Raw genomic sequence first — 27,335 nt, forward strand, 5'->3', positions numbered from 1 at the left:
TGAACCTTTATGGTTTTCTAGGTATATGATCATATTGGCAAACAGCAACAGTTTGACTTCCTCTTTAATGATTTGAATGCCCTTATTTCTCGTCTGATTGCTTTGGCTAGGACTTCCAGAACTATGTTGAATAGAAGTGGTGAAATGGGCATTCTTGTCTTGTTCCAGTATTCAAGGGGAATATATTCAACTTTTCTACTTTCGGTATAATGTTGGTTGTGGGTTTGTCATAGATGGCTTTTATTACCCTAAGGTATGTCCATTTTATGCCGATTTTGTTGAGGGTTTTAATCATGAAGAGATGCTGGATTTTGTCAGATGCTTTTTCTGTGTCTGTTGAGATTACCATGTGATTTTTGTCTTTGATTCTGTTTATGTGGTATATCACATTTATTGACTTGCGTATGTTAAACCATGCCCGCATCCCTGGTATGAAACCCACTTGATGATGGTGGATTATCTTTTTGATATGCTGTTGGATTAGGTTAGTGGCAGAAACTGCAATTACTTGTGCAACAACCTAGAATTTTGTTGCGGATTTTTGCATCTGTATTCATCAGAGATATTGGTCTGTAGTTTTCTTTTTTTGTTAATGTCCTTTCCTGGGTTTGGTATTAGGGTGTTACTGGCTTTATAGAATTATTTAGGGAGGATTCTCTTTTTCTCTGTCTTTTGGAATAGTTTCAATAAGATTCGTCTAATTCTTCTTGAATGCCTGATGGAATTCAGCTGTGAATCCATCTGGTCCTGGACTTCTTTTTATTGGCAATTTTTAAATTACCATTTCAATATTGCTGCTTGCTGTTATCTGTTCAGAGTTTTTATTTATTCCTGGTTTAATCTAGAAAGGTTGTATATTTCCAGGAATTTATCCGTCTCCTCTAGGTTTTCTAGTTTGTGCACGTAAAGGTGTTCATATTAGCCTTGAGTTATCTTTTGTATTTCTGTGGTGTTGGTTGTACTATCTCTTGCTTCCCTTCTAATTGAGTTTATTTGGATCTTCTCTCTTCTTTTCTTGGTTAATCTTGCTAGTGGTCTATCAATTTTGTTTATTTTTTTTTTCAAAGAACCAGATTTTTGTTTCATTTATCTTTTGTATTGGGTTTTTTTTGTTTGTTTCAATTTTATTTAGTTATGCTCTGATCTTTGTTATTTCTTTTCTTCTGCTGGGTTTCAGTTTGGTTTGTTCTTGTTTCTCTAGTTCTCTGAGATGTGACCTTAGATTGTCTATTTGAGCTCTTTCAGGCTTTTTGATGTAGGCATTTAAAGCTATGAACTTTCGTCTTAGCACCGCTTTTGCTGTATCCCAGAGATTTTGATGGTTGTGTCACTGTTATTCAGCTCAAGGAATTTTTACATTTCCATATTGATTTCATTGTTGACCCAATGACCATTCAGGAGCAGACTATTTAATTTCCATGTACTTGCATGGTGTTGAGGGTTCCTTTTGGAGTTGATTTCCAATTTTATTCCATTGTGGTCTGAGAGAATACTTGATATAATTTTGATTTTCTTAAATTTGTTGAGACTCGTTTTGTGGCCTATCTTGGAGAATATTTCATGTGCTGATGAATAGAATGTGTATTCTGCAGTTGCTGGGTAGAATGTTCTGTAAATATCCATTAACTCCATTTGTTCTAGGGTATGGTTTATGTCTGTTGTCTCTTTGTTGACTTTCTGTGTTGATGACCTGCCTAGTGCTGTCAGTGGAGTATTGAAGTTTCCCACTATTATTGTGTTGTTGTCTATCTCATTTCTTAGGTCTAGTAGTAATTGTTTTATGAATTTGGGAGCTCCAGTGTTAGGCGCATATGTATTTAGGATTGTGATATTTTCCTATTGGACTAGTCCTTTTATCATTACGTAATGTCCCTCTTTGTCTCTTTAAACTGTTATTGCTTTGAATCTTTAAAGTTTGCTTTGTCTGATGTAAGAATAGCTACTTCTGCTCACTTTTGTTATCCATTTGCGTGGAATATCTTTTTTCACTCCTTTACCTTAAGTTTATGTGAGTTTATGTGTTACGTGAGTTTCCTGAACTTATATGTTAGTTGAGTTTCTTGAAGACAGCAGATTTTGTATCTTTTAAGGGGAACATTTAGGCCATTTACATTCAACATTATTATTCAGATGTGAGATACTATTCTGTTCATCATGCTAGTTGTTGCCTGAATACCTGGTGATTTTTGCATTGTGTTATTGTTTTATAGGCCCTGTAGGATTTGTGCTTTCTGGAGGTTCTATTTTGGTGTATTTCGAGGTTTTGTCTCAAGATTTATAACTTTCTTTAGCAGTTTGTGTAGTGCTGGCTTGGTAGTGGCTAATTCTCTCAGCATTTGTTTGTCTGAAAAAGACTATCTTGCCTTCATTTATGAAGCTTCGTTTCACTGGATACAAGATTGTTGGCTGATAATTGTTTTGTTTAAGGAGGCTAAACATAGGACCTCACTCCCTTCTAGCTTTTAGGGTTTCTGCTGAGAAATCTGGTGTTAATCTAATAGGTTTTCCTTTATAGGTTACCTCATGCTTTTGCCTATAGCTCTTAAGAATCTTTCCTTTGTCTTGACTTTAGATAACCTGATGACTATGTGTCTAAGTGATTATCTTTTTGCGATGAATTTCCCAGGTGTTCTTTGAGCTTCTCCTGTTTGGATGTCTCGATCTTTGGCAAGGCCAGGGAAGTTCTCCTCGATTATTCCCCCAAATAAGTTTTCCAAACTTTTAGATTTCTCTTCTTCCTTGGGAACACCAGTTGTTCTTAGATTTGGTCGTTTAACATAATCTCAAACTTCTTGGAGGCTTTGTTCATTTTTGGGGATGCCTTTTTCTTTGTCTTTGTCGGATTGGGTTAATCAAAAGCCTTGTCTTCGAGCTCTTAAGTTCTTTCTTCTACTTTTTTGATTCTATTGTTGAAACTTTCCAGTGTATTTTGCATCTCTTTAAGTGTGTCTTTTCTTTCCAGGAGTTATGATTGTTTTTTATCGATGCTCTCTATTTCCCTGGAGATTTTTTGGTCCATGTCCTGTATTATTATTTTTTTTTAGTTTCTTTAAATTGGTTTCCACCTTTCCCTGGTGCCTTCTTAAATAGCTAAATAATCGACCTTTTGAGTTCTTTTTCTGGCAACTTAGAAATTTCTTCTTTGGATCCGTTGCTAGTGAGCTAGTGTGATCTTTTGGGAGTGTCAAAGAACCTTGCCTTGTCATATTACCAGAATTGTTTTTCCGGTTCCTTCTCATCTGGGTAGTCTGTATCAGAGGATCTGGGTTGAAGGGCTGCTGTTCAGATTCTTTTGTCCCACTGGTTGGTTCCTTGATGTGGTGTTCTCTTCTTCCCCTAGTAGGGATGGGGCTTCCTGAGAGCCAAACTGCAGTGATTGTTACTGCCCTTCTGGGTCTAGCCCCCCAGCAGAGCTGCTGGGCTCTGGGCTGGTACTAGCAAGTTTCTGTGAAGAGTCCTGTGATGTGATCCATCTTCAGGTCTCTCAGCCGTGGATACCAGCACCTGATCTGGTGGAGGTAGCAGGGGAGTGAGCTCTGTGGACTCTGTGAGGGTCCTTTGTTGTAGTTTTGTTCAGTGAGCTGGTTTTCTTGAGCGCTGGTTGTGCTAGTGGTTTTTTGACCTCCAGCCAGGAGGTGGCGCTTTCAAGAGAGCATGAGCTGATACAAGCTTGCCCTAAGGTCGCCTTGGTAAGTATTTGAGTGTCTCAGGTGGTGGGCGGGGCCATAGAGCTCCCAAGATATTACGTCTTTTTTCTTCAGCTACCAGGACGGGTAGAGAAAGACCATCAGGTTGGGGCAGAGTTAGGCATGCCCGAGCTCAGAGACTCTCCTTGGACAGGGCTTGCTGCTTTTGCTGTGGGGGATGGGGGTGTGGTTCTCAGGCCCATGGAGTTACGTTCCCAGAGGGATTATGGCTGCCCCTGCTGCATCATACAGGTCACCAGGGAAGTAGGGGAAAGCCAGCAGTGGCAGACTTCACCCATTTCCCACGCAGCCAACAAGGCCAATCTCCTGGGGTGCATAAGATATTTTGATATAGGCATATAGTGTGTGTTGATCATATCAGGGTAAAGGTGTCCATCACCTGAAGCATTTATCCTTTCTTTGTATTACAGACAATCCAGTTATACTCTTAGTTACTTTAAAATGTACGATAAATTATTGTTGACTGTAGTCACCCTGTTGTGCTATCAAATACTAGATCTTATTCATGCTAACTATATTTTTGTACCCATTAACCATCCCCACTTCCCCCCACCCTCTGTATTTTGTGTTGCAAAGCTCAATTATAGGTTATTCAACCCTTTCCCTTCAGAGAAAGTGATTCCTTAATTTGGAATTTGGAAAATTCTGTCATTGATTATTCTTTTTCTGGTAAATAACTAATAACATGTTATAATAGTTTAGTATAGATTCTGGTATATTTGTTTACTAACAGTTTCCCTTTTTCTCTAGTTATGTTTAAAAAGAAAGTTGCTTTAGTTTCTTACTCACTGAGTCAAGTGATACAATGTCTGTAGCTTTCTAGAAAGAGGTGGATTTCCAGTCAGAAAGTGGTGAGAGTTCTGCTCTTCTCTCTGGAGTTAGGGCCTGAAAACTTAAACTTAGCTATTATCAGAAACAAGTTTTTGTCCAGTAATCACTTTAAATGTTTTTTGTTTCCTCTTACCTGTTTTCATATTCTCGATTCTTATTTTCTGTTTGTGCTTTCTTTTTTTTGTTTTCCCGTTTCTAATAGGTTTAATTAATATTTTCTCCCCTTTTAAAAATAAGATTTATTCTGGATATGTTTATTCATTCTATTGTTTTCTAATTCATTATTTTCTTGCCTTATCTTTACTAATTCCTTCTTTCTGCTTTCCTTAACTTTGTTCCACTATTTCAGTATTTCTCCCCACCTTGAGTTAAATGCTTCATTTATTTTCATTCACTCTTGGTATTTTTTTCACTATATAAAAGCTATGAATTTTTCTCTGAGCATTGCTCTCATTATATTACATAAATTCTGATCTATCTTTAATTGGCTTTCTGGGAAAGGAGTTAAGAGATATTCTACTAAGCAAGCAAAGTTGAATTTAAATTACTTGTGCTATTTTGAAAGATGAGTATAGAATATTGAAGTTGTTGGGTATTTCTGAAAAATCATTATATTTTGCCTATAATTTCAACTGCTTAGCCTATTAAAACTTTTAGTGGCATTTCCTGCAAAACTTTTTATTTCATTGTGTTTGTGTGTGCATGTGTGTATGTATGTATTTAAAAAACATTTTGCTAGGCTCTTAAGAGTCTTCCAGGCTTTGGTACTAAGCCATGGGGATGATATAACACATAGTCCTCAGCATGAAATAACTCACTCTCTTGTAATGGTGGCAGCTACATAAACAGATGATAATAATAACATGGAATATGCATGACAGAGATAGCCCGAGGGAACAACAACCTCTAAAAGAGGCCCCGAACCCAGCTTGTGGGTGGGAGTGGGGAGAAAGCTGAACTAGCCTTCTTGGAAGAGATTATATCTAAACTGAATCTTAAAGTTAGGCAGGTAGATGGCAGAAGAAGGGGAGAAACAGTTTACAGAATAAAAACTCACTTGTGCGTATGTAGGGAAACGAGTGACAGGCTAAGGATGTCACAGGATGGAGAGTCAGCAGGGACTAGCTAGGAATGAAGTTGGGCGAGAAGGCAAGGGCTGGTTCAGGGAGAGCTTTCATGCCGTGTGAAGGAACTTGTCCTTTGTCTCTTAGATGACAGAGATCCTCTGAGACACAATTGCTCTGCCTTTTAGCTGGACCACTCAGGTAGCTTGAAGAGGATGGATTTGGAGGATGAGGCAGTGCCACTCCTTTTTCCTCCATGCTCGCTGGTGAAGATAATGAGGAACAGTGAACTAGCTAAAGGTAAAGAAGCAAAGTATTCTGACAAGCCAAAAATTTGATGATAAAACATAGAGGGACTCAGAATTTACATTAGAGGTTAGATTCTTAAGAAATCTGTGTGGCAAAAACAGAAGCTCATATCCTGTGTAGTTACTACTACTCCTGCTGTGATTTAACTTTGTTTATAGCCTAAAACACATAAAAATATCAAACTTTCCCTGCCACGTGAGCAGCGGCCACTTCAAAAAATCTGTGCAAGCATGTGTATACTTGAAATATAAAGAGATAAATGTTCTCAACTACCACCATTCAACAAATAACTTACAAATCTGAGCAGAGAGCGGGTCAAATTTAATTCTTTCCCTTGGCCCAAGAGAGGCTGGTTGTCTTTTGGAGATGAGATTTTTTGGAAATCTATGTGTATGTCCCTGAAAGCAGGGTTTTCTAGAAACATCTTGCACCTGGGCTGGGGGCAGGAGAAGTGTCGTGGTGGCCAATAGGGTACTGAGCTTCCGTGTGAAGTCTCACTATCTCTGCCTGACTCCGTGCTGGAAGGGAGTGTAGTGCTCTGAAGAGATGTAGCCCTTTGTGGTTATTGCCGTTAGTGAACAGAAGAATGTGGTGAATTAGCCCAGCTTTGTGGTGAGAAGTGGGAGGCAGGGAATCAGAGGGAGCGCTGGCCCTCTCCGTGCAGGCAAGTGTGAGATTGCAGGACCCAGCTATCATTAGGAGCAACTCCAGCTCTTCCAGCCTGGGAGTTTAATCAAAGGGATAACAGCAGACCACCCAGGCGGGGGCTCCAGTGTGAACGAATGTGCTGTGTCAGTCTCTGCTCGCCAACCAGCCAGTGCCCGGGATGTGGCCAGGCCTCCTGGAAATGTGCTGACAGATACAGAGAGGGGAGGAGATACTTTTTGCTCTTCACATTTTTCATTTAGATGGAGAGTGGGGAAAAAAAAATCCATTCTGTTTCTTTCATTTTTCTTGCTCCTTACCCTGAGACTTCCCTGCCTGGTCCTAGAGAAAGATAGATGTGGAGGTACATAAAGCTTGATTCACAGCAGTTAAACTCTCTCACTCTCTCTATACAAAGGAATTCTTTATCATTTCTTCTGCTTCCGCAGCTAACACCGTAAGGGTCCACAGTGGACCTTGAGTGAATCTCAATTTCAGAAATTCCAAATGAAGAGAGATGGAGCTAAATCATTGAAATGGTTACAGATGTTCTCTAGGATTGAGGCAGATGGCGCCCAGTTTATCACAAGCTTCAGCAATTGGCACTGGAAACTCTTTCTGCCTCCTTAGTTTATCTGGACACATTTGAACTTAGGTACATTTGTGCTCAGATTTTGTGGCCGTTTGTTAACCCTAGTTCCTTTAGTTTCATATTCTTAGTAGAAAAAGTTGGTGTTCTTTGTACCATATACATTATTCTTTCCCATTTCTAGAAGCAGGAAAGGGTAAATAGAAAAAGGCATAAGCTCTTGAGTCAGCAAGACCTTGGACAAGTTGTTTAACCTCCCTGTGCCTTGATTTCCTCATCTGTAAAATGGGGTAGTTTTGGTATCAAGACCAATTCTTCTCTTGGCTACTCGTGCCTCTCTGTTCCAGGACCTGGCTCCAGTGGATCTGATCTAATTTCCTAGCTTTTCTAGGTCTTGAGGCTTGAAGCTCTCATTTTCTTTAGTTCCTGGCCTACTGCATGGTCTCTTGTTTTAAAATAGCCTTTGTTTTACTCTGCCACCCCTTTAAACTCATCTTACTTGTACTGCCAAACTTCTTTTAAAATAACACACCCTTGTTGGCTCTAGTCTCCCTTCTGCCCCTCCACCCCCACACACTTGCTCTTGCAGTCTGACTTCATCTCTTAACATTTGTCCATCTCTCTCTCAAAGGCCACTCATGACCTCAGAATTGCCAACTTCAGTCACTATTTTTAATCTTCTTCCTTTAGCATGTGGCACTATTATCAACTGCTTCTTCGGTGAAAATTTCCCTTAGCTTTTCTAACCCTTCAGTAATTCCTCTGAGAAATCATTGCTTCCTCCTGCTCTCCCTGAAAACTAGATTCCATTTTCAACATGTTTTTCAGAGCCACTGGCATATAGACCTTAGGTGTGTAAAGTTGATCATAGCAGAGTGGCTCTGGTTGAAGAAGGTGGAGTGGCCCCTGGGCATCTGCTTCTCCCTGGTCTTTTGGAATCCTCCAGCATATCTCTGAATTCTAGGCTGTAATCCTCAGAACTTCTTTTTCCTCTCCATACTTTCCCCTGGGATAAAGTTCCTTTTCCTGTGATTTCATCCTGGTACTTCTCTATGGATTTCTCCCAAATATATATCTTTAGTTTGAGCCTTTGCTGAGAGTCAGGTCCACATTTCCACCTGTGAGACATTTCTACCTAACTATATTGCAGAACATTCAAAATACTTGATGTATTTTGAACATATTTTGAAAATACTCAGAAAAGTCTTAAACATATTTAAAACTTATTTGTCTCTTTTTGTTCTTCTCTATATTAGTGACATTGCAATTCTTGGAATTCTAGAATCCCAGGGAATTTAGGAATGGAGCCATTGGTTTATCAGTGCCTCTCTTCACTTCCTCATTCTATGTCCAGGCAGTTGTCAAGATTCTACAGTGTCTCTGATACCTATCCTGTTTTTCACTTTTCCATCTACTGTCCTGCTTAAGGCCTTTATTAAGAGAGCTGCAATTACCTTTTCACTGTTTTCTTGGCCAGTCTCTTCCTATTCACCCTAGTCTTTGCTTTGCTCTGAAAGATTCTTTTTTTTTTTTTTTGAGATGGAGTCTCACTCTGTTGCCCAGACTGGAGTGCAGTGGCGCGCGATCTCAGCTCACTACAATCTCTGCCTCCCAGGTTCAAGTGATTCTCCTGCCTCAGCCTCCCAAATAGCTGGGATTACAGATGCCTGCCGCCATGCCAGGCTAATTTTTGTATTTTTAGTAGAGATGGGGTTTCACCATCTTGGCCAGAGTGGTTTCAAACTCCTGACCTCAAGTGATCTGTCCGCTTCAGCCTTTCAAAGTGCTGGGAATTCAGGTGTGAGCCACTGTGCCCGGCCATAATGGATCCTTTCCTAAATCACAAGTCTCATCATGGTACTCTTCTGCTTAAGAATCTTGAGGGCCTTCCTGTTGTCTATAATGGGAAGCCCAAGCTGTTAAATGTGATTCAAAGCCTTTATTTAGAATCTGGCTCCAGGCTACTTTTCCAGCCTGTCTCCCTCCTATCACACATGTTTTTGTGCAGCTCAACTAGAATTTCTGTTAGTCTCCATGCCTTATGCTATCTCCTCATGGAAAATGTTCCCCAGTTGCCATGTCTAATCTGGGCATCTGTCCAGGCTCAGTGTAGATGCCACTTCACTCATATGCATACTCTTTCACTCATCACACTAGGTATGTCAAGATAGCTGTCTCTTTTAACAGACAGTGAACTCCTTGAGGGCAGTGTCCTTTGCTGCCTCAGCACCTGACTCATTGGTAGTACTCAAAAAATGTGCTGATTCGACTGGACTACAAGGTAATTCATTGAGAATTGGATCATGTCCATTTTTTTCACCAGTTTTTTCCCAGCCTGCTAGATATTAATAGTATGCACTCAGTACGTATTTTTTGAATAAATAAGTAAATGAAGAACCCTCTGCTGCCTTAGCCAGAAGTCATCGTTCTATTCTGTGTGCTCCTTCATTCCTTCATTACTTTTTATAACAGATCTATTATAATTATTTTGCATCTTTTCTTTCCTGTTTTGCACTAAACTACATGATGCAGTTCTTTCTAACTCATCACCTAGCGCAAGGCCTTTCACTTGGCAGTCATCACATGCTTGCTAAATTGAAAAGAATTTCTTTTTTACATTTTGTAGGTTTTTATATTTTCTTTAAAAACGATTGATGGCTGGGTGCAGTGGCTCACTCCTATAATCCCAGCACTTTGGGAGGCCGAGGTGGGTGGATCGCTTGAGCTCGGGAGTTCTAGGCCAGCCTGGGGAACATGGCAAAACCCCAACTCCACAAAAAAGACAAAAATTAGCCAGGTGCGGTGGCACGTGCCTATAGTCCCAGCTACTCTGGAGGCTGAGGTGGGAGGATCAATTGAGCCCAAGAGCTGCAGTGTGCCGTAACTGCACCACTGCACTCCAACCTCAGCTACAAAGTAAGACCCTGTGTCAAAATTTTTTCATTGATAATGAAATTATCTGCCCTTCATAATTAAGCAGTTGACATTAATCAGATGCTTACTTTGTACTAGGCACTGTGCCAAGGACTTTATATGCATTATCTCTTTAACCCTAATGAGGTGTAGGTACTTACTTTTTGCCAATTAAGATGAAGAAATAGAAGCTGGTAGGATAAGTGACTCTGCTAATGTCACACAGATGGCAAGTTACTGTGCTAAGACTCAAACTCAGCTCTATCTGACTCTATGCTCTTTACCTCAGTGTTTTTCTGCCTCTTTCGGTGTGAATAAGGACTCAAACCTCTCATTAGACAAAAGTGACCGAACTTCACCCTGTGAGCTTGTTGTTCCATGATGTTGCTACAGAGTTGTAGCCAAGCCTATACTTGTGCCTGCTCAGAGAAACAAGGAGTTGAACTTTCTGTTTTCTTGATTTGAAATGCTTCTCTAGTTCTTGAAGCAGCTTGCAAAATATGTGGCTCTGTTGAGAATTATTAGTTATTTGTTGGGCAAACTCCTCATCAGATTATTTTATAGTATAGTCAACTGATTCTTCGACCAGACAAAACTCAGCCTTGTTAATCACTAGAGATGCAATAAGAATAGATCTACTTATGATGGCAGCAGCAACTCCCCTGTCAACACACAAAATCTACATGTATGAATTGGAAACCCTACGAAGAGATTTGCCCATTTTGTCAGGTTTCCCAGGAATGTCTCTGGCAAATCTTGATCTGGAACTCTGTCTGGATTTTGGAACACTAAATGTCTATATATATACGTATATTATGAAAATGATGGAGCTCAGCAGAAAGAGAAGATATGCCAAGAGAATTTAGTGCTGAGGTATTGGAACTGCAGAGATTCCCTGCTTTTCCTGACCCCCTTTAAAATATAATTAACATTTAACCCTTCTCTCCTGGTGATTGGAGTGTGAATTTCTTGAGGTTTATTTTATCAGCATCCAGGAATTGAAGAAGAAATTGAATTGTGGCTAGTGATTTAATAAATGCTCGTGAAGTACTTTTGGAGGACTGTTCAAAATGTAACTGTTTAAGATAGTTCTTTTCATTTTTCTGATTGAATATATTCTCTAATATTTCTCCCTTGGTGAAAATCTTGTAATTGGTGCAGATCTGGCACTTTTGGTTTTCCTCTTCTTTTACCTTGAGTGAAACAGATCTTGGTCCACTGATATTTCCTATTCAAGGATTACCTTTTGCTCTAGCAAAACAGGTGAGAACAGGTCAGGAGCGACTAGCCACAGCATTTTCCTGTTCCAGATCATTCAGAGCCCCATGGCTGCAGGAATCAAAGCTATGGCATGTTCAATTGATCCAGTCATATTCTTTTTTTCTTATTTTTAAAAATTTTTATATAGAGGTGAGGTCTCACTGTGTTGCCCAGACTGATCTCGAACTCCTGGGCTCAAGTGATCCTCCTGCCTTGGCCTCCCAAAGTGCTGGATTATAGGTGTGTGCCACCATGCCCAGCTGATCCAGTCAGATTTTGATATAGGTATACATATCAGGATATATATAAGGAATATATATATATATTCTTTATATATGAACAACACAGAGAACATTATTTTCAAATGACATTGAGGTAGTTTTGAGGATAATATGAATGCACATTTAGACAAATTTATCCTTTTATCAGTTGAAGTGATTCTTAACCTTTTTGGATTCAGAAGTCTCTTGGAGAATCTAATTAAAGCTTTATTCCTCCTCCTGAAAAAATATACACTCAAACTTATAAATTTGCATTAATTTCAAAGGGTTCAAATACCCTCACCCTCAATCAGGCTCTGTCTTGATGCTCCATGGACTTATGGTCTCTAAGTTAAGATCACCTGAAAGTGTTTAGGTAGCATATAACCATTAATATCAATAATTTGGCCCAAACTCCAAATCTATGAGTATCTTTGTTTTATACATTCTTTATATATTTCAGTGATAGCCCCACATTAGGCTGTAATCTCCATGAAGGCAAGGATTTGGGGGTTATTCATATATCACAGTGTTACATATTTTGGGGGGTACATATGATGTTTAGATACATCTATACAATGTGTTATGATCAAGTCAGAGTAATTGGGATATCCGTTGCTTCAAAGATTTATCTTTTCTTTGTGTTGGGAACATTAACAAGTCTTCCCTTGTGACTATTTTGAGATATACAATAAATTGTTAACTGCAATTTTCCTACTATACTTTCGAATACTAGAACTTATTCATTTTATCTAACTGTATTTTTGTACTCATGAATCAATATCTCTTTTCCTTCCCCCTTTTCCCTTCTCAGCTCTGGTAACCATCATTCTATTCTCTATCTCCATGAAATCCACTCTTTTAGTTCCCACATATGAGTGAGAACATGCAATTTTTGTGTTTCTGTTCTTCACTTATTACATTTAACATAATGACCTCCAGTTCCATCTATGTTCTGCAAATGACAGGATTTCATTCTTTTTGTGGCCGAACTATATTCCTCTATGTATATATGTCACATTTTTTTTTAATCCATTCATCTGTTGATGGACGCTTAGGTTGATACCCAGCAGTGGGATTGCTAGATCATATGGTTGTTGTATTTTTAGCTTTTTGAGGAACCTGTATACTGTTTTCCATATTGACTGTGCTACTTGACTGTTTTTTGTCATTGTTTTATCCTTAATGCTCAAAAGAATGCCAAGCCCAGAGTAGGTGCCTGATAAATATTAGTTTGAATTAGTGAACTAATCTTAGGAAACACCATTCCTAGACCTTCTCAGACAAGAATTATCTAAAATTTTTCTGGACCTGCTACAATTGAGGAAATTGAGCTATGGCAAGATTATAAACTGCATTGGGAATGCTTTGCTACCAGTTACTCCCATGTTAAGCTCTTATTAACTAAATCATCTTCTCTCTCTCTCTCTCTCTCTCTTTTTGTTTTTGAGACAGGATCTTGCTCTGTCACCCAGGCTAGAGTGCCACCCAGGCTGGAGTACAGTGGTGTGATTATGGTTCACTGCAGCCTTGAATTCCCAGGCTCAAGTGATCCTCCTGCCTCAGCCTCCCAAGTAGCTAGGACTACAGGCATGCACCACCATGCCAAATTTTTTAAATTATATTTTGTAGAGATGGGGTCTCTTATGTTGCCCAGGTTGGTCTTGAATTTTTGGCCTCAAGTGACCCTCCTGCCTCAGCCACTCAAAGCACTGGGATTACACACATGAGCTACTGTGCCTGACCCTAAATCTTTAATGCTTAATTTTCTTCTCCATTTCGATAAATAAGATGCATGAAATTTGCAGACATCCTTAGTGAAGCTGAGATTAGTTTGAGTCCATTGCAGATGGTTTCTTAGCCCTTTGCAGTTTCAGGGGCATGAAGAAACAAATATACACATTGTGTGTACAAGGCACAACATCTGTATGTCAAAGCTGTTATTTCATCCGTTTAAGATCAAGCAAAAATCCTCTCTAAAATTATTCAGGGCACAGCAAGAGCAACACATCTCTCAACTCTAGTCACTGATCATTTTATTTCCCTGAATTCTAAAGCAGTCCCTCCCTTGTGGCCCAGTCAAAAAGAGGTGATTTGGGACTCCTAATTTCCTTGATAGCCTTGCAGAGACATTAACCACTTTTCTACTCAACTGGTGAAACTAGCTGCTAACTGGAGATAGGGGGTGGGAGGGAGAAATAGAGGGGGTGGGGAAAGAGAGAGAATGAAAGAGAGAGAGAGAGAGAGAGAGAGAGAGAGAGAGAGAGAGAGAGTGTGTGTGTGTGTGTTTGGGAGTAGAAGGGTCTGCAACCAAGGTTCTCATATAGCATGGTTCTGTCAGAACCTGTGAGCAGGCTTACTGTTGTCTACTAGATCAAGGACAGAATCATTAGTCTGACATTCAAGGGCCTCCCCAAGCTGTTTATCTGTCTGTCCCTATCTTCTATCACGCGAAGCTTTTGCTGAATTAGACTACTTTCTGTTTCTCAGATGTTTTCCCTGCTTGTCTGACGATTTTTCTTTTCTCCTACCTATTATTTTAGGCCCAGCCCAGATGCCATTTTTTAATTTCTTTAGCTGTTCTTTTATGGCACTTACTGCATTCTGGAGGTCTTAAATACTGCTTTTTGTCTTACAATCTTGTCTGACCTAGTAATTATAAATTCCAACATGGCTTGAGGGCAGGGAAGGGCCACGTTTTTATCTGCACATGCGTTAGCGCTTTCCTTAAGGCTTTGCCTGTGATAGGCAATACAGCACTTACTATCTTTGAGGTTTGGACTTCTCTTAAGCATTCGGGACTGCAGCATTTTTGAGAGCATGCAGCATTGAAATAGCTAGGCTTGTCTTCAGACCCTCTTCATATACCAAAAGGTTATGTATCTGGGTGGATGGTGGGTATATTCTAAGAATCAACAGGGAAGCTCCATCATATTTTAATTATAGTGCTGGCAGCAGCACGACTTTTAACAAACAGCAGTAACAAGAAGTAACACTTGGGCGGGCCAGCCACCGGAAATTGGCCTCTTTCTCTGGGTTTCTCCTACCCCCTTTTCAATCCATCACCTGTATTTATTCCTGCTATAATTTAAACACCTGTCTAGATGGTATGCATGCAATGTGTCCCTACCCCACACATTCAGATATTTGCTCACCTGCCTTATTCGGAAGATTGGCTCTAAAATAAACAGTGATTTGGTACTAAAGGAAAAACGCACTGAGGTCACCGTGGCAATGGACATGAGGCAGAGAATGGGAGTGGAACATCTGGATAAGCTGCTCCAGGAGAGTGGGAGCAGAGGAAGAGGAAAAGCAGGAGCGGGGGGAGGAGGAGGAGAGCAAGGGGTGAAACATCTGCCAAGCAGGCCCCAAAGCTTAGGTGGAGGTAGGATCTTGTGACCAGATTTCCCACAGGCAGTTACTTACTTAGCAGCAGCCAGCTAGAGGGAGGCAGGGGCAGAGACATGTGGAACAAGTTGACTGTTTTTAGGCTTAAATTTCTTGTTTTTTGTTTTTTCGTTGTTACCACTATTTCTCAGGGCAGCATAGCAAGTAATCTTGGAATTTTCTGAAGTTTGTCCTAAGCTGTTTTGTCCACTTTTGCATTCTTGGCATATTTAATGATTACTCATTTTAATGTTTGAGCATCTGAACAACATTGAGAAATAGTAAAACCTTAAAGTTGCTAATGAAACTATTTTCCCTTCTCATTCCCCTTTGTTGTTTTGTAACTTGTCTTCACTCCATCAAAGGCATTTCTGCTGTTTTTTGGAAAATCCCCTGCCTGTGAGCTTTGTGGAGGAGAGGAAGCATTGAATGGTTCCTTTTACCTGTTCTCTCCTTTCCTTAGCTACCATTCCTGGTAACAAGTGCTTCTCAAACTCTGCAATGCAAGTAAGTTTCCCGTGGATCTTGAAAATGCAAATTTTGGTTCAGTGCAGCTGGGGCTGGGGCTGGGGCTGGGGCTGGGGCTGGGGCTGGGGCTGGGCCAAGATTCTGCATTTTTAATATGCTCCCAGTAATGCAGGTGCTCTTGGTCCAGAGACCAAATTCTAAGTTGCAAGGCTCAGTGGTACAAGGCAGTGAGATAACACAGTGATTAAAACAACAAGATTGGGAGAATTTTCATCAGGCAGACCAGGAATTGAATCCAGGGGCTGACACATAACAATTATTTGTTCTTGAGCAAGTTATTTTATCTCTCAACCTCAGTTTCCCCATCTACCTGTCTTGAAGACTAAGTAGGTTAATATACATAAAATATGCTTAGCATGTTGCCTGGAACAAGCTGTGTGTGTGTGTGTGTGTGTGTGTGTGTTTGAGACAGGGTCTTGCTCTATTATCCAGGCACTGTGTGTGTGTGTGTGTGTGTGTGTGTGTGTGTTTGAGACAGGGTCTTGCTCTATTATCCAGGCTGGAGTGCAGTGGTGTGATCTCAGCTCACTGCAGTCTCAACCTCCTGTGCTCAAGCAATCCTTCCCACCTCAGCCTCCCTAGTAGCTGGGACTAGAAGCATGCACCACCACACTCAGCTAATTTTTATATTTTTAGTGGAGAAGGGGTTTCACCATGTTGCCCAGACTGGTCTCGAACTCCTGGGCTCCAACGATCCACATGCTTTGGCCTCCCAAAGTGCTGGTATTACAGGTGTGAGCCACCGTGCCTGGCCCAAACTGTTTTTTGAATTTAGCCGTCATTAGTATTAATATAGTTCTGTTGTTATTATTACTGTTACTGTAGTGGATCTAAAAAGTAGCATATTAAAATCGATTATAGTAGAACATTTTAAAGGTCCAAACACAGACTTATAAGCTTCTTATGTGTATATACTTGTGTTTTTCACTTAAAGATGTTGATTACCTTTACCAGTAGGGCATGTTCTTTGAGTCATGGTTTCAATTAAAAAAAAAAAAAAAAAAAAAAAAGCTATAGATTTTCAACTATCTCCTGTCTGTTTTCCAGACCCCTTTGTGACCAATAACATGAATTCGTAGGTTGGCAAGCCTAGATTTAATAGCACAGACACTAGTTATTAGCCCAGAGAAGCCAACTGGCCCAATGGCTATGACCTCCACTTTAATATCCTAATATAAGTTGAGTGTCCCTAATTTAAAAATCCAAAATCCAAACTGCTCTAAAATTTGAAACTTTTTGAGCCACCTACATGATATTTCAAGTTTTCAGATTTGGGATGCTCAATTGGTATAATGCAAATATTCCAAAATACAAAAAAATCTGAAATGCAAAACACTTTTGGTCCCAAGTATTTCTGTTAAGGGACAGTTAACCTGTACTACTAACAAAAATGGTGAGCCAGTGATTGATTTTGTGAGTGGTGCTGTCTCTTCATGTACTGTAAGCCTGTTCTTTTAAAAAATTATTTAGCAATGAAATGTTGATCATCGTTGTATATCAGGCACCTGTAAGTGCTCTTTATCACTTTCTCTTCATTTGATCAAAGCTGGTTTTGTTATGTTATTTGGAGAAATGTAGATGGATAGAGAAGTGGATGTAGCCTGGTAACATCTATAATCATCATCTTTCTGTCCTGTTAGGGAAGAAACCTTTAGGTATGAACCCTAATTGGCTTGTAGAGTTTATTAAGGTCTAGTCCGATACTGGGAGATTTTCCCTGCCCTTAGGTCTTCTCTAGGCGGGACAAGGCAGTTCTAAAGCCAGAATTGATGCTTAGATTCATTTTTGTTCAGTGACTCCTCCTGCCCATTCTGGAAAAAAGTGGGAAGCTGAAAAGAAAGACCAGAGGTTTTCTTACTTAATCTAGAGATAATTTGCTTGGTGCAAAATTTAGTCAGGTGTAAATCTGTATACGTAACATTTAGCCAGATCTGATTGAGAGTCTAGAGCTGTGCTGTGCAATAAGGTAACCACTAGCTACATCTGGCTTTTAAATTTTAAATTATATAAAGTTTAAAATCCAGTTCCTCAGTCATAGCAGGCATATTTCACATGCATAGTAGTCACATGTGGCTAGGGGTTATTCTGTAATGAACAGTGCACATTACAGAACATTTCCATTATCACAGATCATTCTAGAAGATAGAAAATGATTTATTTCATTTGTTTTTCTGATAGATCAGTGATGGCTACTTAGAGAAATGTGTAAAGAAGATTCTGAGACCATCTCCAAGTCAGCCCCGAGTTGCTTGATTATGGGTTAGCAGTATGAGTCCTAGGAAGAGACTGCTGGGTGAGGGATGTAGGGGTGTTAGCTCTGGCATATGTGCTGAGTGTCTTCTAGACAAAAAATCCACAAGTCTAAGAATAGAATATTTAATCTAGAGGGGCAGGTTATTATCATTTGGTAGGAACAGATTTTTTGTTTTCTTTTAGCAGGAATCCTTTAGAGAGAAAGGTGAGAAGCTTTTAAAGTTTTCTCATTCCTTGTATAGTCTCTCATTTAAGTAGCAGTCACTTTTGCTGTTTCTCAAATTAACAATGATACTTTGCTTTTGCATAAAACGAAATCACAGTGGCTGCCACTTCTTGGTTTATCCATCACATCAGGAATGGTTGTTATGTGAATAAACATAACCCTGCAATAATCCAAAAGTAATTTCATGATCAAGTCACTTTTTACCTGCCAAGAAACAAAACTGGCCGAGGATGTTTTTCTTTGTTTTACTTCTTTAATGTCTTCTGATGAAAGATAACAAGTGGGAAGTAAAATCAAAGGGAAAGAAGGAAAAGCTGTATAGTTTTGTCAGTCTCTGTATAATCACTGTTTTAAGAATTTGAGGTCTGTATCTGATGATATTTTAAAAATCTCTGATAATTAAGGGTAACTAGGATTGTTTTCCTACTAGTTTCCAAACTAGAAAAGATTTTTAAAACTGGAGTACCAGTTCTGCAACTTTTATGTGACTTTGAGCAAATTACTTATCATAACCTCTCTGAGCCTTAGTTTCTCCACTTGTGAAATGGTGTGGAACAGTATCTACCTCTGTGAATAATGGGTAAGGACTAAGTGAAATATAAAACCCAGAGTGCCTGACACCGCTACTGTAAGGACTCATTAAACCATATTATTTGGGAAAAGTAGACCACATGCGCTGGAAGGCGAACACTCTCTGTTCTGTCTTGGCCCTGCCACTTACAGGTGTGTGACTGTTGTCTAGTTGTTTACCCTCTTTTGACTTTGGCTTCCCCTTTTGTAAAATGGGTAACAGTAGAACCTGTTACAAAGGGATTGCTTGGGGTTAAATGAGATAATGCACTTCAAGATCATGCAAGAACCCAGCACTTTGGGAGGCCAAGGCGGGTAGACCACTTGAGGTCAGGGGTTACCAGCCTGGCCAACATGGTGAAATCCTGTCTCTACTAAAAATACAGAAATTAGCCTGGTGGCAGATGCCTATAATTCCAGCTACCTGGGAGGCTGAGGCAGGAGAATCACTTGAACTCAGGAGGTAGATGTTGCAGTGAGCCAAGATTACGCCACTGCACTCCAACCTGAGTGACAGAGTGAGACTCTGTCTCCAAAAAAGAAAATAAAACCATAATGCAAGGTCATTGCACATAGTGAGTGTTCCATAAGTGTTAACTGTTAAGATGCATATGATGATGTTTAAATTAGGGGCAGTCTTGCCAAAGGATAGGTTTACTAAATCTTTTATCTCCTCTCCTTTCCATTCACTAATCTCCAGACGATATCATTTATACTAAACATGGTAAAGTGTGCACATTGTTTATTTATTGATATTCCCCTATAAATTATTAAGCCTCCTTAATTAAGTTCTTGGCACAACTAAAGCAGTAATTGGAGAAGCTGTTAGTTATCATAAAGACCTTTCTCACTGTACTTTTTCTGTAAGTTTCAAGATCATGTCTAATATAAAAGGTCTGATGGTCAAATCAGGGCAGGAAAGCAGAGGAGTCAGTGTAGGGCAGGAGTGAGTTCAGGAGTACAGGGAGTCTGGTTCATTGTCTGAAGGCCTGACCTACATTGCCCCTAGGATATAGGAAGAAGGACAAGGCATTTCAGAGAAACTAGTGGCCAGAGAAGTTACTACCATAATTTGCTACTATATCTTCCCTGTCTTTTTTTTTTTTTTTTTGAGACAAGAGTCTCGCTCTGTCACCGGGCTGGAGTGCAGTGCGCTATCTGAGCTCACTGCAGCCTCTGACTCCTGGGTTCAAGCAATTCTCCTGCCTCAGTTTCCTGAGTAGCTGGGACTACAGGCGCACACCACCACACCCAGCTAATTTTTGTATTTTTAGTAGAGATGGGATTTCACCATGTTGGCCAGGATGGTCTCGATGTCTTGACCTCATGATCCACCCGCCTTGGCCTCCCAAAGTGCTGGGATTACAGGTGTGAACCACCATGCCCAGCCTCTTCCCTGCCTTTTAGTTAGCATATGCCCTTCTTCTCCCCCTTGTAGAAGCAGTAGGGGACAGAAATGATAAGTCATGTATGGCCAGTGAGTTTTTCTTCCAAAGACTGGTCCACACTGGAGGGTGCAGCCTCCACAGACACTGGGAATTGCTCCTGACTTATGGAAAACAACTTTCTTTCCAAGAAGATTATTTTTAGTCCTTTGGTGTAAAGACGCAGTCCTGAGCTGTTTTCACTTGTTGAATTCTATAACTAGGAATGAAACACTATACTCTTGCTAAAAATGACCTTTTTTCTCTCAGAATTTTTAGGAAAAAAAAATCATAATTCTCTCATTTGTAGTTTCAAAATTATTAAGCCCTTAGAACATTTTATAGCCAAACATTTGCCTTGGAATTTACATCTCCAGTCTGATGACTTTCACTACTGTTCTCTAGTGTCTCATGCTTAAAATCCTGCATTCAGCTTTGTGTCTTCTCTCTCTTCAACAGTCCCGGTGCATCTTACTTTGAAATGCTTCTCACAACCATGCTTTCTTTTCTTTTTTTTTTTTTTTTTTTGAGACGGAGTCTCACTCTGTCGCCCAGGCTGGAGTGCAGTAGTGAGATCTTGGCTCACTGCAAGCTCCACCTCCTGGGTTCACACCATTCTCCTGCCTCAGCTTCCCGAGTAGCTGGGACTACAGGTGCCCGCCACCACGCCCAGCTAATTTTTTTGTGTTTTTAGTAGAGACGGGGTTTCACCATGTTAGCCAGGATGATCTCGATCTCCTGACCTTGTGATCCACCTGCCTCAGCCTCCCAAAGTGCTGCGATTATAGGCGTGAGCCACCGTGCCTGGCCCCATTCTTTCTTTTCTCATTCCACTACCACTGCCCAGGTTTTAAATACATCTGTATTTGCCATAACAACTTTAAAATAATTTTTTATTATAAAAGGTAATACATGCTCAGTTTATAAAATTTGGAGAATATAGATAAGGAAGAAAATAATTTGTAATTCAGAAATAAATGCTACTTATAGTCTGGATTTTTACTTCTAGTCTTCAGGAATGTCTTTTCACTTGTGTTTGTGTGTGTATGTGTTTAAAGAAATTTGGATCTACTCTATACAGTTTCATATTGTGATTTTTGCTACCACGATTTTTTTTACTTGAGATATTAACATGTTCCTATATCATTATTTTTCTTTTCTTTTATTTTATTTTCTTTTTTTTTTTTTTTGAGATGGAGTCTCGCTCTGTCACCCAGGCTCAAGTGCAGTGGCATGATCTCTTCTCACCACAACCTCTGCCTCCCAGGTTCAAGCAATTCTCTTGCCTCAGCCTCCTGAGTAGCTGGGACTACAGGTGCCTGCCACCACGCCTGGCTAATTTTTTTTTTTTTTTTTTGTATTTTTAGTAGACATATGGTTTCACCATGTTAGCCAGGCTGGTCTCGGTCTCCTAACCTCGTGATCCACCCGCCTCAGCCTCCCAAAGTGTTGGGGTTACAGGCGTGAGCCACCGCGCCCAGCCTATTTTTCAAAAAATGTTAATGCATACGTAATATTGTCTTACTTAGGGCAAAATTTATTTAACAATATTGTTAGCCATTTAGATCTCCTTTTTCAGTATTAAAAACAATGCTTGATTTTCAGTATTCACAGTATAATGTAGTGAGTAAGAAAATGGGCTTTGGCAGTTGAAAAACTATGGTTTGAATTCTTGTTCTGCCATTTATTTCTAGGCCTCAATGCAATCATAGGCCTCGGTTTCCTTCTTGTAAAATGAGTATTATTATGGTACTTACCAACAGACTTGTGGCAATTTAAATGAGATGTGTGCGACGTACTCATTTACACATAGCTTGGCACCTAGTGAGTTCTAATAAATATTGACTGCTATTATGATAGCCACCTGTCATTAATCATCTGCAATTGTTTTGTTGTATAGTTCCCAGAAGCTAGATTGTAGTATCAAAGTATACAAATATTGTAATATATTTTAATAAGGTATTGCCAGTTGATTTCTAGGAAGATTCTACCAATTTATAGTCACACAAGTAGTATAAGTACCTAATTTCACCCTTTGCCGTTTGTGGATACTATCTTTAAATATTGTATACCAAAGTGATATGCAAAAATGATGAGTTGTGACTTGCATTTCTTTGTGATTTGCGTGTCTTTTTTATAATTTACATTTGCCAGTAGAAATGATGACTAGTTTTACATCTTTAATTGGCTAATTGTATTCCTTCTTTGTACATTATTTATTGAAGTCCATGACTATTTTTCTCCTAACCATCTTTTTTCTTTCTAAATCAGTGGGTTCTTTGTGTATTATAATAATGTTATTTATAACTAAAATTTACTGAGCATTTAGAACATTCAGATGGGGTAACAAGGGCAGAAAGACTAGTTCACCTGGTTTCTTTGAACATTGTCTACTCAGTAGATTCTTGCTGTTTTTGTTATCCGTCTTTGTTTTTCATAGCACCCGGCACAGTACAGTGCCCTGTACTTAGTAGGAGCAAAATAAATGCTTGTTAACTTACACTGACACTGACCACTCTCACTTCGGCTCTTTGTGCACAGGAGCCATTCCTTCCTGGGTGCCTTTGTCACAGCCACAGCTTCAGCTCAGAGGGGTCAGCATCCGTTGGCCATGACTTGATTTTGCCTATATGTTGTTAATGACGCTTTTTAAAAACTCTGTAAAGTCAGGTTATTTCCCTCGCTTTATTTCTAGGTAACAAACCTGAATTTGGCAACTGGCATCATAAACAGAAGCATTGCTTCAACTCCCCCAACCTTCCGACCCATCATCAGTCCTAGTGGCCCGACATGGTCTACACAGTCAGACCCCCAAGCTCCCGAGAATCACTCCAGCTCTCCTGGAAGCAGGTATGTGAAGGGCCCTGCAACTAGCATTTGGGTTACTCAGGGATGGCCTGTGTCCCAAGCAAGTCATTCCCACCTTGAGTTCTGTATGGAGATAGCTCTAAGGCATATGCCCTTTCTCCACCTGCCTCGATCCTCTGGCACCTGACTAAGAGAGCCTCATTTTATTTGTAAGACAGTTTTCTAGCATATCAAATGAAAAGGACATTTCTGAGATAGCTAAGAAAATCACCTTAGGGTAAAAGAGCAAGAATTTACACTATGTTTAATCCTTGCTTATAGTCATCATTTTTATGTGCCAACTTTTTGCACTTTGTCCTTGTCTCTTAGTTTTTTTTTTAATACCTTGTGTTGTTTATAGTTTTTTTTATACTACATTGTGTTTCAGTAACTGTAGACTCTGTTCTTTTGAAGGACATATTTGTTTTTTATTTTTTTATCTAGTTTCATATAACTGAACTCAACCTCGCTGAACAATGCTCATTTGGGAAGTGGGAAGGAAATTTCCTTTATGTAGTTGAGAGATGTGGCTAAAGATAAAATCCAAGTAGCTTCTGGCAATAACGTAAGCAGCTTCCACATTAAAAAAGAAACCACTGTATTGAATTCTGGTCTTGCTGTGTGTTTTAATTACCCCTGTATTAAAAAAAAAAAGAAATGGATTCCCAGCACATCTTGCTTTAGTGCCTATTAAATATGGATTAAATTGCATCAGTCCTTGAGTCGAATGCGCTAGAGAGAAATGTGACTGTTACAATGAAGTATTTTGACCAGCTGAGATATTGTTCCCTCCAACCAAAGAAGTTTTACCGCAGGTGCCCGACCAAGCCCTCACGCCCCATGCCAGTACTTCCAGCCTCTGCCTTTTAGTATGCTGCTTTGCCCTGAGATTCAGAGGGGGTACTGAAGACTTGGACATGGAGGAAATACCTAGTTGTTGGTAAAGTATCTATTGGTGTTAGAATTATTACTTAAGGAACTAATTTGGGAAGCAGAAGCTCTGCCCAGGAAGCAGCATAGATATAAGCACATTACATCATCCTGCGGTACGGTGTCTTTCATATCAGTGATCATTGTGGTCGGGGCGAAAAGAATCATCTTAACTGAGAATTATAAAGAACCGAAGACCAAGACGCAGGACTTTTTAAGGCAGAGCATCCTCCACACAGTTCTCTCCCCAGGAGAAGTCTGCTGTAAAACATCAGTCGTAAACAAGAAATTCTGTTTATACCATAGAGCTTTATTTTCCATAAAAAAATTTCCAGATATTCCATTTTCATTTTAAATTCAGAGCCTTGTTTTTATGGAAGACATTTTCACTGCAATTTTGGATATAATGTCTGTATGACAAGGCTACAGGCATTGCTCCTACTGTAAACAAAATGTTAAAACCACACATTTTGGAGAAATTGAGTTTTAGCACTTTTTATACTTGTAGATGGAATGAGGGAAAACATTTTTAATAACAATTGTGGCTGGGTTTAGAGCTTTCTTTTGGTAGCGCCTGTTAGTAGTGAGATGAAAGATGATGAGTTCTGTTAAGGATGTGCCAGGACCTAAGGTTCAGTACTGTGAGTGGCCTTCTCCCAGCCAGACTGCCCACGAGGCTGCGATAATGCTCATGGTGCATTACACGATTTACTTCTGACCCATTCCAGCCAAAAAGCAATCCCCACAAAGTCCCCTGGTCTTTTCCTTTTCTTTTTACCCACAGCAGCCTTCTCTTTACCTCCTCTTCAAACACAAGAGCCAGTTTTCAAGTCCCATTTCAGTTCAGGGTAGCCCTGGGACATTTTCCTCCACCCCCAGGTGACCTCTGGTTGCCAGCACTGCCTGGAACCTGAGCTTGAGAGTCCCAGTTCCACATGGAATTCCCAGAGGCACCCAACCTAAAGGAGCCCTGAGTGAATTCTCAGAGGTCTTTCCAGACTTGGCTGTGATATAGGCCCCAGCCAGACCTGCAGCATACAACCTGCACAGCCCAATGTCCTGGTTTCCATTTATACCTGGTAAATCACTGTTTTGTGGATATTTAGTCTCTTGTTCCTCCTTTAGTCGTAAGGATGACTAAGTTTAATGAATACAGGATTTGTAGCTTCGAGATCTGAGTTTTATTACTGGTTTGACATTAAGTGACCCTAAGCTATTCATTTAATCTTTTTATTGGGTAAGCATACTTACATATGAAGTGGCCTGTTTTGAGAGCTTTTAGATTGCCTTTAAAGCACTTTGATCTCCCTGGAAGTAGGTGCTAGGTAAATAAAAGTTACTCTCAATAGTTTTTCTACAGTAGCAACAGTGGATTCCAGTTTAGTACTGATAATTCACTAAACTAGGGGCTGCCCTGTAAACTGTAATAAAATGTAAAGAGAATCCCATTGTTAGCTGTACTTTTCATCTCTGCATGTCAGAATTCACTGACTTGGTAGCCACAGGAATGAAAACTGGTGACTCACAAGAACTCTGCAAATAGTGTTATTTTTCATTTCCCTATGGTGTTGCTATTGTTCCCAATTTTATGGATCACACAAGTTTTCATCAAACGACCTTGTTCTCCCCCTGTTTTGAAATCACCCCAAATGTAGCCTCAGGGTTGTCGTCTCCCATTGGGTCAGTGTAAGCTCAGCCCAGGGCCTCAAATCCCTTGGTTCCTTTGGTCTGTCTGGAGTCCTGTTCAGGCTTTGTTGTGGGAGAAGAAGGCAAAGAGCCCACGACTTGCCCAGACAGTCTGAGGCCTGGCCATGTAGCTTGCAGTTCCCTAGACACTCTGGAGTTGGACTTGGCCAGCCATCCCTCTGTTGTTACTTTTCAGAGGTAATAAGTGAGATTAATTGCAGGCCATTCTCCAGAAGAGAAAGTAGTTAGAGCCAAATACAGTCACATGTTTAGAAGCCTGAGGTGTGCCTCCAAGCAAGGCCGACTTAGAATTATACAGTAGGGACTCCAGGACACAGGTACCAAGTGTTTATGACCTCTCTCTTCCTTAAAGTGATGTTTTCAGTTTCTAGGTGCTGATACGTGGGTGTGTTAACTTTTCTTTAGCCAATGAGAAAGATTAGATTTTTCAAGCTGCCTTTTAATTATCCATTTTTGGGGTACATGGGAAGTCATTAGGAGCTGAAAGTTGATGTGCAGAGCCATCTCATCATTACTGCCAGCCTTCCATGGAATTGGACTGCATCAGGGAGGATTTTCTAGGTGTGGAACACTCAGTGGGTTCTTAGTGCGTTTTTCTTTGTGAGACATGGAAGGGTTACTGTAAAGTCTTGGCTGCTGCTTGGAATGATTTGGGAAGAACAGGGCCTCAGACAGCTTGGCAGGAACCTGAGGCCCTGTTTTTTTCCAGTCCAGCCCTTCCTTGTGGATCGAGCTGTCAGGGAATCCCACGAATGTCTGGCTCCTGCCCCTTTGTATGTTTTTCCAGCATTTGTCATTGAATTATTTTTATCCACCTCTGGCTTTTTCACACATGCATCCTGGGGATTTGTCTGTTCCTCGATATGAAAGATGGGAGAATTTGCAGAAAGAGCACAGCTGTGAGTTTGTTCCTACTTTTTTGTGATAGGACAAGACATTGTGGGCATGGGCTGCTCCACTTGGCCAGCTCCCATTCTCTACAGAACATCTGTATGAACTTGAAATGCCACCGAGGAGTGGGAAATCTTGAGAAGTTGGAACCATTTTCGATGTCACCCTGTCCTTCTGCCCTCTTATTCAACAGTAGATTATAAATAGCTTGGTATTCTGCTTTGTGTAATTTTAAGGTACACATTTTTCAGAGATTCTGATTCTAGTTTAGTTAATAATACTTTCCTCCCTTCTTTTAGATTATTCTTAGAAATGTTGCTGGAGATTCAGGTCTCTAACTTCTCATCTTTTCATTCTCAGTCAGTCCTCAGAAATACTGAATTTGTTAATTTCCTTTAAAAATATGTCTTATGCATTTTCTATATGTCAGGCATTGTGTTAGTTGCTGGGGAGGAGCAGTAAATAAAACAGAATAGTTCCCGATCTCAAAATTTACTCTCTAGGGTATATCTTCCATGTTCTCAGCACAGTATTGGGTGCTGGGTAGGGCCTAAAAGACTTTTGAAGACATAACGTTTGGTCACTAAGAGGCTACTGTCTGGCAGGGAAAGGGAGTGTATACACATGAAACAATCACAGCAGTGGCAGGCGGCATATGACAAAGATCTGAATTTTATGGCATAGACAATTTGAAGAAAGGGTGTCAAGAAGGGCGTGTAAGGAGTCAGTCCTGTCCCGGATGAACCTTGAGGGTCGTATGCTCAGTGAAGCCAGCCAGTCACAAAAGGACAAATCCTGTATAAGTCCATTCATACGAAACATCTAAAGTAGTCAAAATCATAGAAACAGAAAGTGGAAAGGTGGTTGCCAAGGGCTGGGGGAAGAGGGGAGGGGGAATTAGTGTTTAATGGGTATAGAGTTTCAGTTGTGAAAGATGAAAATGTTCTAGAAATCTGTTGCAGAATGATGTGAATGCACTTAACACTCCTGAACT

At 40.1% G+C, this 27,335-nt stretch overlaps 1 protein-coding gene across 49 annotated transcripts in view; it reads left to right on the plus strand.

Moving 5' to 3' along the window:
* TTLL5 (tubulin tyrosine ligase like 5) overlaps window positions 1-27,335 on the plus strand; it is a 291,747-nt gene that overhangs the window by 136,664 nt on the left and 127,748 nt on the right. For all 49 annotated transcript variants that reach the window (XR_010130797.1, XM_063698039.1, XM_055361024.2 and 46 more), the window contains one exon: window positions 22,662-22,816. Coding sequence is in view for 48 of the 49 variants with exons in the window: in XM_063698039.1 (XP_063554109.1) it covers window positions 22,662-22,816 (155 nt within the window). In the remaining variant the exon portion in view is untranslated. The remainder of the gene's footprint in view (window positions 1-22,661; window positions 22,817-27,335) is intronic.

The sequence above is a fragment of the Gorilla gorilla genome, chromosome 15, assembly GCF_029281585.2.
Source record: "Gorilla gorilla gorilla isolate KB3781 chromosome 15, NHGRI_mGorGor1-v2.1_pri, whole genome shotgun sequence".
Classification (NCBI taxonomy): domain Eukaryota; kingdom Metazoa; phylum Chordata; class Mammalia; order Primates; family Hominidae; genus Gorilla; species Gorilla gorilla.